General features: G+C 39.5%; 1 protein-coding gene across 1 annotated transcript; it reads left to right on the forward strand.

The window, feature by feature from the left end:
• The first annotated feature begins 62 nt into the window (after positions 1-62).
• Positions 63-14,321, forward strand: ppp2r5d (protein phosphatase 2, regulatory subunit B', delta). Its single transcript, XM_067511226.1, has 17 exons — positions 63-1,152; positions 2,787-2,864; positions 4,932-5,112; positions 6,109-6,308; positions 6,845-6,955; positions 7,753-7,845; positions 7,938-8,068; positions 8,337-8,396; positions 8,486-8,594; positions 8,672-8,725; positions 9,186-9,356; positions 9,919-10,046; positions 12,218-12,319; positions 12,421-12,493; positions 12,882-12,929; positions 13,279-13,389; positions 13,863-14,321. Exons 1-17 carry the CDS (start codon positions 1,126-1,128, stop codon positions 13,998-14,000), a joined length of 1,815 nt encoding a protein of 604 aa, XP_067367327.1. The 5' UTR covers positions 63-1,125; the 3' UTR covers positions 14,001-14,321.
• Positions 14,322-17,742: the final 3,421 nt, after the last annotated feature.

A 17,742-nucleotide genomic window follows, 5' to 3' on the forward strand; every position in this document is an offset into this window, starting at 1 on the left:
AAGTGTCTTAGTCTTATAGTTTTATTGCCCTTGTTTGGTTTGCCTGTAAAATTTGACATTAACCTGTATGAAATTTGCTATGTTTTACTAACTAAAGTAACTCACAAGTAGAAAGACACATCAGGGGTAACTAACTGTTGGGTTGAGATAGACAAAGACAAAAAAGACTAAGCTTTACTATAGTCTAAAGAAGAAGAGAAAACAGGTGAGTGACTTTGACAAAGGCTGAACTGTGACATCCAGATGACTTGGTCAGATTAACATGTGTTCATGTGTTCAGTCTGCAATAATTTTGTAAAATAGAGATTACTTACTATCATCTCTCAATTTTATGTTGTCTGTTATAATTTTCCAAACTCCTGTTTATTTTATCTTTTAATAGGGTCACATTTTTTATTTTGACAAGTAAGTTAACATCTCAGCCACTTTCCCGAAGGACAACTGAGCTAAAGAGCTTAATGTGAAGCCCTGAAGGATCTGAAGGACTTTTTTCACTGTCTGTCAACATGACCAAAGCATTTGATTGAATAGTTTAGTCAAGCATTTTTTCCACCTTTATGTAACACAGCCATACTTTTCCCACTTTCCCACTTTTTTTTTTAAAACAAGTTTATTGTTCATTAAATAAAAAACAAACTACTGAACATTAGGGCAAATTCCTACCAATAAAAGTAAAAAGTTAATCCTCAGGGGAAAAAACTCAAGTTGAGTCAAAGTTTGACTTTAACTCTTCCAACAAACATTTTGACCAGATAGACCCACAACGAGAAAAGCTATTAGAAAGAGACACTGAAAGATCACACAACCATCCCATTGTGTGCTTAAAAAGAGATCCTGACCCAGGAGGTTCTGATGTGTCCTCTGTGCTCGGACAGGGCCCAGCATCATCAGAAGGCGTTTGTTGCTGGGGAAGACTGCAGCCTTGCCTCACCCTCAGCTGGAAACTCTCCGACAGCCAATAAGAAAAATCCCTTCAGACGTCGCTAGGCAGAGATTTACGTCAGCATCCAATCAAATCGGCCGGGCCATGAACGGGCTCTTTGAGCTAAGATAGAGCGAGTGACAGCGTTTAAGTCCCGGGGAGGAACATCACGGAGTGCCCGTGGAGAACAACTTCGCAACAAGATGCCGAACAAAACCAAGAAGGAAAAGGTAAGCTGGCAGTGACATTACGACAGCATTTCCTCGTAGAATAAACCAGTGGTATGGACGCAGCCGTTGGTTTCTCTGGTAAAGACTTGAAACGCTGAGGGACGTTAGCAGAGTGGGCTAACAGCTAAGGCCCCGCTAACTGAGGATAGCTCCGCTACGGTCAGAGCTGCTGCCAGCATCATAAATTAGTATTTTCGGCTGCCGACTCGGTACCAGCTGGTTTGTCGATTTGTGAAGTTAAAATTTGATATTAGTACTTGTGTCTAGGTGTTTCAACTGCAAAATTAGATGTTAGCGGTCCGAGAGCATCCTTGCTAACGGGCTGCTGCTGCTGGGTGCTCCGGGGAGGAACCGCTGCCCGCTCTCCTAAATAATTAATCACTGAAAAAACAGGCTGGGATGGGATATAAAAGTGGGTCTGTGCTCACTGTGACTCATCCATGCATGTGTGTACTTCATAAAACATGGACTAAGTTATGCTAAGCAGCCTGAGAGGGCAGGTTAGCTGGTAGTCCTGCAGATTTTATCATGTGAAAACATCTGGTGACCTGGGAACACTGTTTTCATGGGATTCTTGGTCTGTCACCTTATTCAGTGGCTCAGAAACACTCAGAGGATGATAACTGACATTGTCCTTAAAATGTCTTAAACGGCAAAAAATTACCAAGAGAGTACTTAAAGGGCATTAAAACACGTTCTTGTCAAACTTTATCAGTTTAAATATCAATAACAAACTGTCAGTTAAAAGGTTTGCATGAGCAGCCTAGTTCTGCAGTGAAGCGTTTACTGACCAGGTGAGGAATAAAATTGTTTTTACTGTGTGCCAGTACCATGAGAGTCACTCTAACCTAGAATCACATTCCTTGTTAGCCAATCAAAACTGATTCTCATTCTAAATCAAGTAATCAGGTAAACTGATGATGAAGCTGTTATTTAGACCTATGATCTACAGCAGATCTTTAATGACATGATGCAACTACTGAAACAAAGAAATGGGATTTTATTTATAATGGACTCAGTTTGGGACCATGGTTTCATTATTATTGTTGTTTTTATTTTATTTTTTTTTCCTGACCAAAAATCCAAAAAATGTTTGGATTTTGTAGCTTAAAAACAGAAATTTAAGTTGCTGTCAAGTTTTTGTCATTAGGGTAATTGATGCAGTCTAATCATTGCCGCTATAAAATGTTTCAGTTGGATACTCAATCTGTGCATTTTCTCCTGGTCACAGCAGTTAAATCCATCAGAAAATATATATATATTTTTTAGATGTTATTAGTTGTCAAAGTATGATGTAACTCATAGTGGATTTTGTCATACTTCATGCTTTTGTGGGTTACAAGTGGTTTTAAAAAGCATTCAATGTAATTTGATGAAACTGTATAAAACGTTTGTCAAGATTATCCTAATGTTTAATTAAAGGGTTTAATTATATTTAAATAACAACAACTTCTTAGAATCATTGACAGTGTCTGTTCAAAATATACAAATTCTGCTGTTCCAGCTTTATAAATGTAAGGAATTATATTTTTTCTATGTTCATAAAGGGGATCTCTTTGGGTCTTGGACTGTTCTATTCTTATACACAGTTTATGTTTAAATTTTGTTCTGGTTCCACTTCTGTGTGTGAACAGGAAACAACCAAGTCTGCTAAAAGCAGCACGAAGAACAGCAGCAGCGGCAAAGATGGTGCCTCAGAGAACTCCGATGAGGTGAGTGTGATCTTTAAAATATGCATCTCTGGTTTCTGGCTCCTCTGAACACGTGTTAGAAGTTACGGCGTCACATGCTGCTGGTTGAGACAAACTGAAACAGAGCTGCTGCTATGTGATAATATCAGATCAGCCTTAACACAGCTAAAAGTGATTTAATTTATTTGGAATACACAAATAAATGCATGAGCGGCTAGAGCTGCTGCTTCAAAGCTAGAAGGTCTTTGGTTTGAATCCCAGTCCAGCTGGGGCCTTTCTGTGTGAAGTTTGCATGTTCTTCTGTGCTTGTGTGGGTTTCCTCCGGTTTCTTCGTACAGTCCAAACACATGCATCTTAGGTTAATTGATGACTCTATATTGCCTGTGGATGTGAATATGTGTGCGACTGGTTGTCTGTCTGTGTATGTTCGTCTGTGTTGACCCTGACACAGACAGGAGACCTGTCCAGGGTGAACCCTGCATCTCACCCAGTAACACCTGGGATACACCCCCCATGACCCTGATTAGGATAAGAGGTTGCAGATAATGAATGTATGGAAATAAATGCTGGTGATGCTGATTCCGGAGCTTCTTTAGTCTATTCATCCTAATCTGTGAAGTGAAACAGAAACTATTGGCTATACTGTGTATATACTTAAGACAGTTTCTTGCTGTTAACGAATTACTCTACAGTTTTTCTTTGCTTGGTTAAACATAGCAGATGCCAGAAGGGCAGTAAAGTGAGGATGGGAGAGTAAGTCACAGAGCAAAAGACCAAACTAGAGTAAATATTTTGTATTGGCATTTACTCATTTGCAAGAGCTAAAAGAGATGAAAGCATGCAGGATGAAAGCAGAGCTGCTGTCATTGATGTCGGACCAGTAAGAATTTATTAGCTGCTCAGTGTAAAACTAAGAGGAAAAATATTCATTATCAGCAGCCTTATACCCATTATTCAAGAGAAACTCCTCAAATACAGTCTCTGAAAAACATTTCTTCTCTTCACTGGCCCTTTCAATGATACTTATCCCTAACAGAGGTATCTCAGCAAAGCTCACTTTCTATAAAAGCATCAGTTAAAGATTCAGGTGTAGCTTACCTGCTAACTGCTGCTCTCAACATTAGAACAGTGACAGTATCTGACCAATAAATGCAGTCACAAAGAGTCCTATCAGGGTCAAGGGTCAGCCTGCAAACCTTCAACCACTAACTATCACAGACTAATGTTGGTCCACCAGCAGCTCTGGAGGCCCATTACGTTTGTTTCTGCGATGGTTTCTCTGCAGAGTATGAGTTTCTGCCCACACAGATTGTGACAAGGAGTCTAAAACCAGTCGAAAAGCAAAAACAGCAAAATCTGAGTTGTGACGCTTTTAGCTCATCAGTGTGTTTTCAGCAGCTATACCTCTGAGGCCTTTAGTGGTGAGTGGAATTAATCCACTCATGTACAGACAGTAGCAGAAGACCTGCTGCCGCCAATCTAAAAATAGCTTGTATTGATAGTACAGGACAGCCTGGGTCATAGTGTAGACTTTGACCAATTTGAGTTGATTGCAAACATCACATGTGAGAGGCTTCAACCAGTGAGTCGTTGCTCCAAAAAGGATTAAAGAGTTGCTGATGAATTTTCTGTTTATGGACTTTATATGACTATTGACTATTTGGTGCAGCTCTACTCTGTTCCAGTTTTCCAGTTTCCTTTTGACAAAAAGAAAATTAAATTATTAAATATATATATATAATATATATATGTTTATCTTTAGTTTTCAGCACTTTGGCGTTTACAATATAAAAAATTACCTATTTTACTGCAACTTAAAGTTGTCTGCTAACGTATTAATAAATAAAATTATATAAATGCCACATTTGTATTTTTTTTCCAAAGGGCTTTTTCTGTACTTAGTAGGTTTGAAGCAATTTGGTCGGTGCCATAAAAACCAAAAAGTTTGGTAAGGAGCCCTAATCACAATACAGGATATATTGGGTTTACCCGAAGTGCCATAACTCCCATGATTCATTACTGAGGACAATTTCAGTTGAAATCCTGTTGTAACACTGTGTTTGTGTGTGTGTGTGTGTGTTCGTTCAGTCCCAGCAGCAGCAGCAGAGCGGCAGTAAGCGACCCAGTAACAGCACACCTCCCCCTACTCAGCTCAACAAGATCAAATACTCTGGAGGTCCTCAGCTGGTAAAGAAAGAGCGCCGCCAGAGCTCATCCCGTTTCAGCCTGACCAAGAACAGAGAGCTGCAGAAGCTACCTGCCCTCAAAGGTGACCACAACTTAACCATAACCATCTTCGTACAAAGCTTCAGTAAAGTTTGTTACCTGTCACTTAGTCTAACTTCATGTTTACTCACTGTGGGTGCTGATGGGTGTTTAATAGACCCAAACACATCAACTGATCCACTGTGCTTCAGGCTACATCTGATCTTCACACTTGATAAAACGTCTCATCAGCAGCTGTCAGGATTCTTTCTGAGACACCACAGACTCATCAAGCAGCTGTTGTAAATGTCACTGTCCCCTATCTGATGATACAATAAGGATCACTGTTGGTGGTTTGACAGCTGATCTGCACAGTTAGTTTTAGTGGGTACGTAGGTAGTTTGTTTCTGTGCACTGTCAGTGACATAATGTTACATGCTATGTGTGTGTTGGGGGATGTGGTGCACTTAGAACTGGTTTCCATGGTAATGTCCGTGCTTCAGGTGTGTGTTTAGAGCATGATTCAGCAGTTTGATTGTGTAGAAGCCTGCAACATCTCCCTCTGCTGTTGTCAATTCAATGTGTAATAATTTCATGATCCCTGACCAACTGTTCACATACAGATTAAGCTTAATTAGTTTCTGCACCTTAAAGATCATGTCATAGAGCAGGAAAGGAACTATTTCAGAATGAAAAGATGACATGAAATCACGCTGATGTTGCTGTTTTCTATCACCGACTTCTGATCTGTCACCTTTTTTCTTGGAAAACACTGTTTTATACAAACCTGTTTGAATTGGTTTTTATTTTAGTTTTTTTTTTTTGACACTTACAAAAGCAGAAATATGTTTTTGAGGGTGGGAGATGGCAATAGATGACCTACACTGAGGTGTGCAGGTGATCACATGATGTATCCTCTGTAGAGACAGTCACACATGCTGAGGAAAAGGTAATGCTCTTAATGACTGAGACACAAAATGATTCTTTATTATTGCTCCTGACTTTGTCCTTGAGAATGTGTGTTTTAGTGGTACTAGACATGTGTCTTCGTGGTCCCCAGATGCCCCCCTGATTGAGCGTGAGGAGCTGTTTGTGCAGAAGCTGCGTCAGTGCTGTGTGCTATTCGACTTTGTCAGTGACCCACTCAGTGACCTTAAATACAAAGAGGTAAAGAGAGCGGGACTCAACGAGATGGTCGAGTACATCACACACAACAGCGATGTCGTGACAGAATCCATCTACCCTGAGGCTGTTTTCATGGTGAGGAACCACATTGACACATAGTTCTGTCAGTCATAATCCCCATCTTGCTCCCTAATTTATAACTCCTACAGTTTTAAATAGTTGCAGCAAAGATTTTAAAAATCACTGAATTCTCAAGAGATCGTCCAGAAATAAAACATGATGCCCCCAACCCTGAGAGAACAGATGAAATCCTTTTTAATTTTGACACTTCACTGACAGTTGAATTATCTGTTTTTTACGATTCAAAGTTGCATCAAATTTGCATGAGAGAGACTATGTTTTTTTCAGATGGTTTTTCAGCAGTTTTTAAGCTCAAATATTGTGTTTTTTGTTCCAGCCCTGTGTGGTTTTAACACTTTACTGTCTAAGAACAAAATAAATAGTCTAAGGCTTGTTGTGATACAACCATTTGGAAAATCTACGCTAAAAACATTCATTTGTCGCTATGTTCTGATCATTTATTGACAAAGTGATTAATGGAGAAAATCGCTTGCTGTTTGAAACATAATCATGCTCCAGAGTGTGGCAGTAGCAGCTGTGTGTTTGTACAGTTTTCAGTGAACTTGTTCCGGACTCTTCCTCCATCCTCCAACCCGACTGGAGCAGAGTTTGATCCTGAGGAGGACGAACCAACACTGGAGGCTGCCTGGCCTCACCTGCAGGTACGTAAACCTCTCTAAGCTTCCTTAGCTGTTCCTCTCACACATGTTTAACTTCAGTGTGAAAATATTCTCTGAAGTCAGGCAAAGTCTGTCAGCAGCTTATCTACACATCGGTTTTGTAGCATCACTGCTCTCTCAGGGAGTAGGGACAATACAGGTAGAACTGGTCAACCTGAAAAACATGAGGCACCAGTGTTTCATAACGCACAGTGTGGAGATGTTGACCTGTGTCATAAGGTTTGAATTTGACCAAATGATCTAACCTACTGTGTCTTAAGGAAAGGTCTTGTAGTTCCAAATTCTTGGGGATAAAGGAAAAATAAACCAATATTAAATCAAGCACAAATTATTTTGTTCAGTGTTTTTTTTTTTTTGCTTTGTTTTTCTTAACTAACCTCACCTCTGAGGGCTATATATCATCTGTTCCATTGAGCATTAATGGTGACAAAAAAGCACCAGAGTAGCAGTTTCACAGTGCACTGAAACAGTTGTCTTTATTATTTGCTTCAGGATCTATGCTTCCTTGTCTAATCTCTTCTACATCTTTTGTAATTCAAATGTATCAAAGTTTTTTCTAATAGATAAAACAACTTAATGAACTTGGTGAACAACAGGCAACAGACAAAACCCATGTAGATTAGAGGAGAGGTTTCTTCCTATGAACAGAACTTCCCATGGTTTCGTTTTTAAAAGTAGAGATTCAAAGGAGGAAATTTGTGTCTTTTGTGTCCTCCGATGTAGGACAACAGTCCTTAAAGTCTCAGAGACCTTTAAATGTGTTTGTTCCTTTTTCACAGCTCGTGTACGAGTTCTTCCTCCGCTTCCTGGAGTCTCCAGACTTTCAGCCAAACATTGCCAAAAAATATATCGACCAAAAGTTTGTACTGTCGGTAAGATCTCTCTTGTGAGGCTAAAATGTAAATGACATGTTGATGAATGTCAGAATGTTGAGTCTGAGTTTATTATGATTGTTCTGTTGAAGCTGCTGGAGCTGTTTGACAGCGAGGATCCCAGAGAGAGAGACTTCCTTAAGACTATCCTCCACCGGATCTATGGCAAATTCCTCGGCCTCCGAGCCTACATCCGCCGCCAGATCAACAACATTTTCTACAGGTCAGAACCTGAGGAATCAAAGAAACGCAAAAACATCTACAGCAGCTGCTGACCCAAACAAACTTCAGACACCAAACAGAACCACAAACATAGTAAGAACTACAGACAATAACAGAACTTGTAAAGTAATTATTGCATAAAGAACCACAAACACCAGCAGAGTAATAGTAGACCCACACAGAAGCTGACACAAGAAGAACCACAAACTCGCACATCATTGTCTTGCAGTTAGAACTGTTTTTTTCTAACTGGTTGTGGTGTTGTACAGATTTATCTATGAGACAGAACATCATAACGGCATCGCAGAGCTGCTGGAGATACTGGGGAGGTAAAACAACTCCACAGACAGACAGAATGTGTAACACATAGGATTCATCTGTTTTTCCAGGTTCTAAATGTACTGTTATCTCTCTTCAGTATCATCAATGGCTTTGCTCTGCCATTGAAAGAAGAACACAAGATGTTCCTGATCAGGGTTCTGCTGCCGCTTCACAAAGTCAAATCTTTGAGCGTGTACCACCCTCAGGTCAGAGCTTAGTCTGTCCCTAAGTCTGTGATGTCTCAATTTTCTAAAATAAACCTTCTCTCGCTATCTCTCTCCAGTTAGCGTACTGCGTGGTCCAGTTCCTGGAGAAGGACAGCAGTCTGACAGAGCCGGTGAGTCCAGTTTCCTCTCAGTTTCCATAACAACGCTACAGAACTTGGTAAGGCAGCCGTCCATGGGCCACAGGGTCCTGGTCCTTCCTGGCAGCCTTCTGTGTGTTTGGGTGAATGAAAAGTAACATTGTTAAAGTGTAATCTAAGCGGGACATTTTATTTAAAGTTAAAACTTTGTCATGAAGAGACTGTTTATAAATAAGGTCCCCAAAGACCTCTGAGCTGGTTACCATGGGAAACTGTCTTTTGGTATGATGATTTTCCAGCTTTTCTCAGACTTCAGGACCCACTAAACGTGTTCTTGCTAAGTGTTGACTGCATGTTACCCGTCATCAGCTTTAGCATGTAAAATGTCTGGACTCATTTGTTTGATCACCAACAGCTTCAACAGATTTTCATGAGTTTAATTGTGCAAAGCTCCTTATGCACACCTGTGAGATTTTTAACCTTTGACCTGCAGGTGATCATGGGTCTACTGAAATTCTGGCCAAAGACTCACAGTCCAAAGGAAGTCATGTTCCTGAATGAGCTGGAGGAGATCCTTGACGTCATTGAGCCATCAGAATTCGTCAAAGTTCAGGAACCGCTCTTCAGACAGCTCGCCAAGTGTGTCTCTAGCCCGCATTTCCAGGTAGTACGACCAGAAGCAGAGCCTAAACTTCAGATGCCACTGTCCTTTTTATCACTGCTATGGCACAGGCTGATTTTTACTACTTTTGTCAGATTTGTGTTTGGAGGTCAGATCTTTCCATTACTGTTTAGTTTGTGGCTTAAAATATTTTTCACGTGAAAAATAATGCTAAGTTGGAGATGAATTCTACTATAACATTTATTTCATAAGTGCAAACTGTGCAAATATATTTAACTTGGAGGAGTCTGATTTCTAATTTTTCCATGCAGTGACAAATGATTTATTAAAAAAAATTTAAATGAAAACTATTTTTATTATAGCCTGATTTTAGAGGCAGCTGTAGGTTATGGAAGTCTCTCTTTTTCTAAAGTGGTCACGTTTCATGTTGTAGCTTTACGCATCAATTCCGAAACTGCAGTTTTGACCTGAAAATGCAATAAGCTTCAATATAGCCCTGCTCTCACTAAAGTAGCCTAAGCCCTTACTGCTGATAGTGCACTGAATGACACATTATCTGGAGATGATGGGGTGTGTGTGCGTGTGTGTGTGCGTGTGCGTGCAGGTGGCAGAAAGAGCTCTGTATTACTGGAACAACGAGTACATCATGAGTCTGATCAGTGACAATGCTGCAAAGATCCTCCCCATCATGTTCCCCGCCCTCTACAAGAACTCCAAGAGCCACTGGAACAAGTACCACACACTGACATGCACTAACACACACATGCACCAGTGTTTATTTTGGCTTCTCATTCAGTTTTACTCTTATGATTAAAATCTAATTTAGTTTTAAGTCACAGTTCAGTTCGCCTCCCCTGTTTTTGTGTCATCTCATTTTTAGTGTATTGTAGATGAATGTAGTTCATAAATCCATCAATGTCAAATGATTGAGGCAGAATGTCTAAATTGAAAAAGGTTCTCATTAATGGTCCAGCAACTACCTGTGTTTTCCCCACATCCAATCAGTCAATCAATTAAAACCTTAATTATATAGCACCTTTTGAACAGATGAATGCAAGTTAAAGTATTTTACAGAAGAAGAGATGAAAAGAGGTGTAACAAGCACAGACAATAAAATCATAACAGTCAAAGCACAAAAAACTAGAGTATTATTTAAAAAAGTAGTTGACAAGGCATTAAACAAGTTATTGCCCTTGTTTAATGCCTTTTCAACTACTTTTTTAATACAGGAAATGAGCTCACAGTATGTGCATTTAGTTGAAGTTAAAAGGTTAACTACAGCACGAAGAATAAATCTTTGTGTTCTGACATCATTGGAATTGAATAAGAAAATAAACTTGTGGAGCAGCTTCTTCTTTCTGAGTTTGAGCAAGGATGGAGCTCAGCCAAGTGTACATCCGCACTCGTTTGGGTAACGGCGTAAAGACGCTCTGCAAATTAATAATAAGAGGTAATGTGCAGAAAAGTGATTTCAGCTGTGCCCGCAGTTCCCTATCCACTACAGCAAGCTTGTTGGTTAATAGCTAACTGCTATGGACACGTTAATCATGCTCAAAGAATGTCGGATCATTTTATTTTTCACAATTCTTCTACGCAACAAATTATACAATAATTATTGGTGTTTCCAAACTATGGGTGGGATGACGCATTGGCAGTTTATGTAAATTGATGTGTTTACGTAAATTTGTTGTACAAATGTCAATGCGGTGATGCTTTCCAATAAGTAGGAAGTAAGATGAATATATCTAATGAGTTCACAGTGTTTGGCGCTCTGCCAGTTCTAATAGTTCTATATATTTTGCTGTTCAATTGATTAAATGTAAAACGGTCCTGCAAATCATTCTTTTTTTATACTTGTTTAAAGTGAAGATAATTAAGAAAAAAATTAAATATAAATGAAATATAATTAATAAAAAATTTAATTTTTGGTAAATTGTTATATAATTGATTAAAAAAAGCTTAATGGGAAAATAATTGATAGATTACTAGAAATCATAATCGATAGATTAATCAATAAAAAAATTATTGTTAGGTGCAGCCCTGGGGGGAAAAAAAACTAGCTCTATGTAAGAGCCTACAGGCCTCACTGAGCATGTTAAAGCCTGACAGCACAATTATAAGAAGACTGAACAAGTACGGTTTGTTTAGAAAGGTTGTCAAGAGAAAGACTCTTCAATCTAAAAAGAACATGAAAGTATGACTGAGATTCACAAAACTGCATCTGAGCAAACCACAAGACTTCAGGACCAATGTCCTATGGACAGGTTCTGAACCCAGAGTGGACTTGTTTGGCCTTAATGCCCAGGGCTATGTTTTGCGGGAATCAAACAGTATTTCAGCAGAAACGCCTCTACCATGGTAGTCGAGGGCTGATGATTTGGGCTTTTTTTTGTAGCCTCCGGACCTTGGCACCTCACAGTCATTGAGTAGACCAAGAACTCCTTTCTGTTCCAGAGGATTCTAGAGGTAAATGTGAGGTTGTCTGTTCAACAGCTAAAGCAACAAGACAGTGATCAAAAGCAGATCCTACATCAGAAAAAAATAAAAATAAAATAATCCAGGTTTTGGAATGGCCTAGTCAAAGTCCAGACCTCATCCCAACTGAAAGGCTGTGGTGGGACCTTCAGAGATGTTTGGATAAGTGAATGTCCAAAAACTTCAAACTGAAGCAAAGTTTTAAAGAAGGATTATTATTTTTATTTTATTTTTGGTAGGTTGAATTTTAGTTAAATAACTAATGGCTAAAAGAAACCCTATGCTTTATAAATAAACTGGAGCTATTTTCGCTTACTCTACCAGGGCTGTAAGTTACTTGTTAGCAGATGTTGGAGATCCCCATACAGTAAACTGTGTGTATAGCTGAACGGTGTTTAGGATTGTTCGTTAATCCTTCTCTTCCTCAGAACGATCCACGGCCTGATCTACAATGCTCTGAAGCTTTTTATGGAGATGAATCAGAAGCTGTTTGATGACTGCACTCAGCAGTACAAGGCCGAGAAACAGAAGTAAGATGCACACACAGGATTAGCACAGTCTGGGACGCGCCAAAGCAGCCGGTTTCAATCTGTTTGTAACAGCGCTAAACACTGTGTTGTGTTTCCTGCAGAGAGAAGTATAAGCTGAAGGAGAGAGAGGAGATCTGGATGAAGATAGAGGAACTGGCCAGACAGAACCCACAGGTACGTTTCTCACCTGACCCAACGTCTGCAGCTTCTAATAAGGAAATCCAGTAGGGCAGTTTCCAAATAACCATATTAATAATGGTGTTTACCCATATGAGCAACATTTAACTTCATTCATATACATATTCAGCCCAACATGAAGCACAGGAAGTAGCCACACATCTTTAATGAGCAATAGACATAAAAATGGAGGGCACAGAGGCTGTAGTTGTGTCTGAGCTGCAGATGGATCAGAAACAAGTGACCAATCAGAGCACAAGATGTAACTTACTGTCACAATGTACTGAGGACTACTCAGCATCTGTGAAGAAATCGGTTCCTGCAGCTGCCCTGATTTAACACGTGTCCACTTTCATCAGTAATGAACTTTGTCATCCTCTTTCAGAGCAACAAGCTCCACCAGCTCCGCCCTGGACTCCAGCCACAGGAAGAGGTCCGTACTTCTTTGATTTTTATTGATCAGTTTCTTTTTTACTCAGTGTTTCTGCCAGTGACCCACAATTTTAACTCTATTTTTCATGCTGTTAAACTGTTGTGGTCTTTGAGGTTTCCACATCTGAATGTTGAGTTTCTCAGTGGTGGATGGGGGAAACAGACCCACTTTATCGGTTGCATGTAGCCTTTATGTTGCTACAGAGTTTTTGTCCAGTCACACTAATTTTTATTTAACATCACACTTTGATTCAAAGCTCATGTTCCAGTACAGAGCTTTGACTCCCTTTGCTGATAGGATTGTGTTGTTGACCTGCTATGTTTCTTGCTGTGTATTTATTTTTGTGCAGTACATGTTGCACAGTGACAGCTCTGTGGCTGTGTACTCGATGGAAACTGAGACTCCGACAGCTGAAGACATCCAGCTGCTGAAGAAGACTGTGGAGAGTGAGGCTTCACAGGTACTAAACCATCCATGACCATCTATTAATGCAGCTCATTCTGAGCACTTTGTGTTAAAAATAGGGCTTGGACAGTCCCACTAGGAATGGGAATGGGCTGTTGGGGGTTCAGTCTCTTGCCACACTTTGACATATAGCCTGGGAATATAGGGACTGGGTATCGAACCACTGACCCTGTGGTCGGTAGACAACTGACCTTACCAACTGAGCAACAGCTGCCCCCGAGCTACATCAACACAATTTTAAATGTTATCGGACATCCCAGAATTTCCTCATCATGCAGGCCTACCCTGCAGTCAGTGACACATGCAAAAAAATATCTTGGACATAAAAAAACAATCTTAACCATAAACACAGTGTAAAAAGTGTTGCTTTTTTGGGTCCTACATGGTCCTTTTCCCATCAATAGTTGTTTTAAAGACCAGTTTCAGCTACTGGTAGCTCAGACTGTCTCTTTGTGCATCTGGTTTTAGGGTCTGAAGGACCTGAAGAAGGACAAGGCCCTGATGAGGAGGAAGTCAGAGCTGCCGCAGGACGTGTACACCATCAAAGCTCTGGAGGCTCACAAGAGAGCCGAGGAGTACCTGACAGCCAATCAGGAGGCTCTCTGACCAGGGGGCTGCCTCTTCACTGTCTCTCTGGGGAGGAAGCTGAAGCTGGCGTGGGGAAAATGGTCTGGGTTCAGATCAGAACGGAGTTGACACTGCGTTCCAAGACCAACCCTCTCACCTCTGATAACAAGTAGGACACAGTAGAAGCTGTCACGTCTGTCCACAAGTGTGAGGGGTCAGCTTCATTTTGGGGTCATCTTCATCTCTGCCTCAAACAAATTACCAACACTGCTGGTGCTGCTGCATCAGCTCTTGAATGCAGCATTGAGTCCCTGAACACATTAAAACAAGCTGTTTCCACTAATGGAAAGCAACCCATCACTTAAAGTTTCAGTGTGCATTTTTCCAATAGAAATATTCTCATTTTTTTCAACCTCTGGTGACACAGACATGATGCAGAGTTTTGAGGGAGGCTCATCCAACTGGCCAATCACAGAAGAGCAACAGTTACTTTTTGATTTGTAAGTTCTGTAGCAGTCTTTATTTTAATTTTCTGATAACTCAGAGTACCTGAAGGGCTGTGAAGAGCGTAGCTAAGCATAAGGAGTGAAGTGAAGCTGTTTCAGAATGGATTGATTCAGATTCTCACAATAGTGCTAACCTAAGTTGTACACTGTAACTTTAAGTGTGTCCAGTATTTCTGGTTCTGCTTTTATGCCACATCCTTTTACCGTGTCCTGTTATTCAGCCAAACACTGTGGAACATTTGTCCTGTTGTAAACTGCAGAATTAAATATTCTGGTGTGTAGCTGTGGAAATAGAAATACAGAACCCAGAACCAGGACCACATTGGTTGAAGTTCTGTAGTGGAAAACAGCTGTAAGTATGGAGTGTCCTCCGACACCTGAACGCAGCACAGACGAGTTCACTGACTCATTCTCCCATAGCAGCCTCACTTCACTGCCCGGCACCTGACCCAACCAGTCTTCTATCAGCATGGATCTGCAGCAGACTGAAGCAGCTTTAGACAGACTCATGAAGATGAGGAGGAGGAGGAGGAGACACAGTGAATGTAGACGTCCAATCAGTATCCAGTAAATCTTGCAAACAAGTTGCAACATTTGCATTTTCTTTTTATTTTAGTTTTTTTATCACCATGATGCTGTTTGCATGAGGAAACGTTTCCTGTCAGAACCAGTTCAGTGTTTTGTTTTGTTCTTCGTCCACTTGAAAAACTTGACTTGAATGTTCTCCATTTCTAACTGAATGACCAAACTTTTAAAAAGATAGCCATCACTCATCAAGTCAATGGCCAAACTGCTGCTCTGAGAGATGTTCAGGAGCCGCAGGAATTATGAAAATGTAAAATATTCAGCTGATCTGATTCAACTCCTTAGCATTTGTTTGTTTTCCACGTCCTGAGTCCTTTTTTTTTTTTTTTTTTTTTTTTATCACAGCGATCAGTTACTGCAGAAGTTTGTTGTGAACACTTGATTGTACTTGATTCACTCACTGACCAAAAGAACCCAGCGTGAGGAAATACAGAGCTGAAACTTACTTGCAACCATTTTGGCAAAAGAAAATGGAGTCTCCAGTTCCAGCTACAATCTCCTATGTCCAGTCAGATTTTATTCAGTTTGTTTGAGACAATATGTGCGCATTCAGTGTAGTGTACATGTGTAGCAAAAGATACCTGTCCGCCTTCGTTCCCCGTTTTTGGTCTTTGAACCAGATTAAAAATCCAAACAAATAAAAGTAAACAGGAAACAGATGGAGTAAATGAGCTCAGAGAGCCGATAGTTTCATAGGTTCAAGGCCAGCCTTTGCTGCATGTTACACCTGTTTCCTCCCCATGTTTTTTGTCCAGCTCTCCCCCAGAGAGTCAGAGGCCAAAATTCCCAAAAAAAACTATATTAAAAAATACACAAAATGCAGGCTCACTTGTCTGTCCATAGGTTTCAAGAAAAGGCTTTCAAAAGTCCTATATGTCAGTCTTTTAAGGTGTGATCTTAGATTTTAGGTTTCACATTCCCTTGCGTCGTTTTTCTGATATGAGAGACAAAAGTGATTAAATTAGGTCTTATATAGGTCTTAAAGGTGTTGAATTTGGCAAACACTGCAGAAATCGTTAGCAAAAAAGACAGTTGCTCTTTATTTGACCTAAAAATCCTCATGATTACACGTTTCTTGATTTCTGGGAAATCGGACAGCCCTCGTTCATAGTGGACAAAAATTATTTTCTTTAGTGCTCGTTCACCGGACAAAAACCACCAGTGTGTTAGTCACGTAATTTGTATGTATTAAAAGTTACTGTCACAACCAAAAGAAGCAAAAGGTCAGTCAAGATTGAAATACCTTTTTAAATATAAAGGGAAATGGCCTAAAATGTATCAATTTAACATTAGGGGAATTTTTTTTTTTATTAAAATCAACAAATTGATTTTTTTTTTACATTTTTTATTTAGAAATGCATTTCAGTTAAGTAACGTTAAAGTCCTGTTAATGTACCCGAAAGTTTTGACCTGCAAATCATCTCTGATCTCAACTGCGTGGACCCATGGTCCTCTGCTGAATCAGTCCTGTTTACAAAGTAACTGGTATCTTTCTTACTGGTGTTTTGTGTTGTATTGCATTTTGTGCCATGACAAAGTTATAATTAATTAAAACTGAATTAATCAGATGCATTGTGACTATTTCAGGATGTCATGTCACTGTTACAAACTTAAATTTAGCAGTTGCATTTCCATCAAAGTACATTTTGTGAAGTTTGGTGACTAGTGCATAATTTTAAAAAATGTTTTTTAAATGAACTTTTGTGATCAGTTCTTTTAACAAATGCAGTTCCACATTTTTGTTAAATTATCCATAGACAAAAACTCCATAATTGTTTGCTAAGAAAAAACACTTAATATTTTCCTGACAAAATATTGTGATAAATATTAGTGCATATTACTGACGGAAAATGCATGATTGTCAATTCTAATTTTTCTTCACATAAATCCTTATATTGTGTTGAGGCTCACAATAACCTCATCTTAACTGTTTAACATTTACAAATTTACTTTCAAAATGTATAATTTCACATTATCTTTGATCAAATTGTGTAAAGTTATACCACAAAGAATTAAACTGATTAGAACAGAAGTTATTTTTCAAATTTGATATCATGAAATTGAGTTTAATGACCTGTAAGACTCATTGTAATCAACTCATTGTAAAACACATTTCCAAATTCAAATCAAGAGCCTCAAATTTTATCTTGGTTAATCTCGGTCGTCGTAAATTACAAAGCTTTTTATTAACAGTCTCTAACTTTCACTGTAGTTACATTTCTGTAATATACAAATGAACAGCTCCCCCGTGACGTGTGTAAAAACAATTGTCACAGGAACATTTACAGAAAATGGTTAATTTGTTAGACATGTTTGTAGGTAAACAGTTCTACCTGCTCTTCCTGTTGTAGTGTAGTTTGACTGGTAACTATGCCCCACCCTCAGGCTATGCCCCCATTGTTGTTTTAGTTTGTGTTTTCATGTCCTTCTTAGCAGGGATTTTGTTTTGTTGTTGTTGCATCCCTTCTTGTCGTCTGTCCACGTGCTTCAGAGAAATGCTAACGGTCAAAATCAAAGTGTTTGGCGGGAATGTAAAAACTTTATCAATGTTTCACTGACTAAACACAAAGAGGCTCATTGTGTCATCAGACTGAGTCCGATCTTAAATCTGAGGGCTGTGTTTAACAAGGCTTCTGCTTTTTGTACGTAGAGAAGCAGCTGTGATGTTTCATCACAAATTGTTTCCACAG

The sequence above is a fragment of the Channa argus genome, chromosome 1, assembly GCF_033026475.1.
Source record: "Channa argus isolate prfri chromosome 1, Channa argus male v1.0, whole genome shotgun sequence".
In the NCBI taxonomy this organism is placed as follows: domain Eukaryota; kingdom Metazoa; phylum Chordata; class Actinopteri; order Anabantiformes; family Channidae; genus Channa; species Channa argus.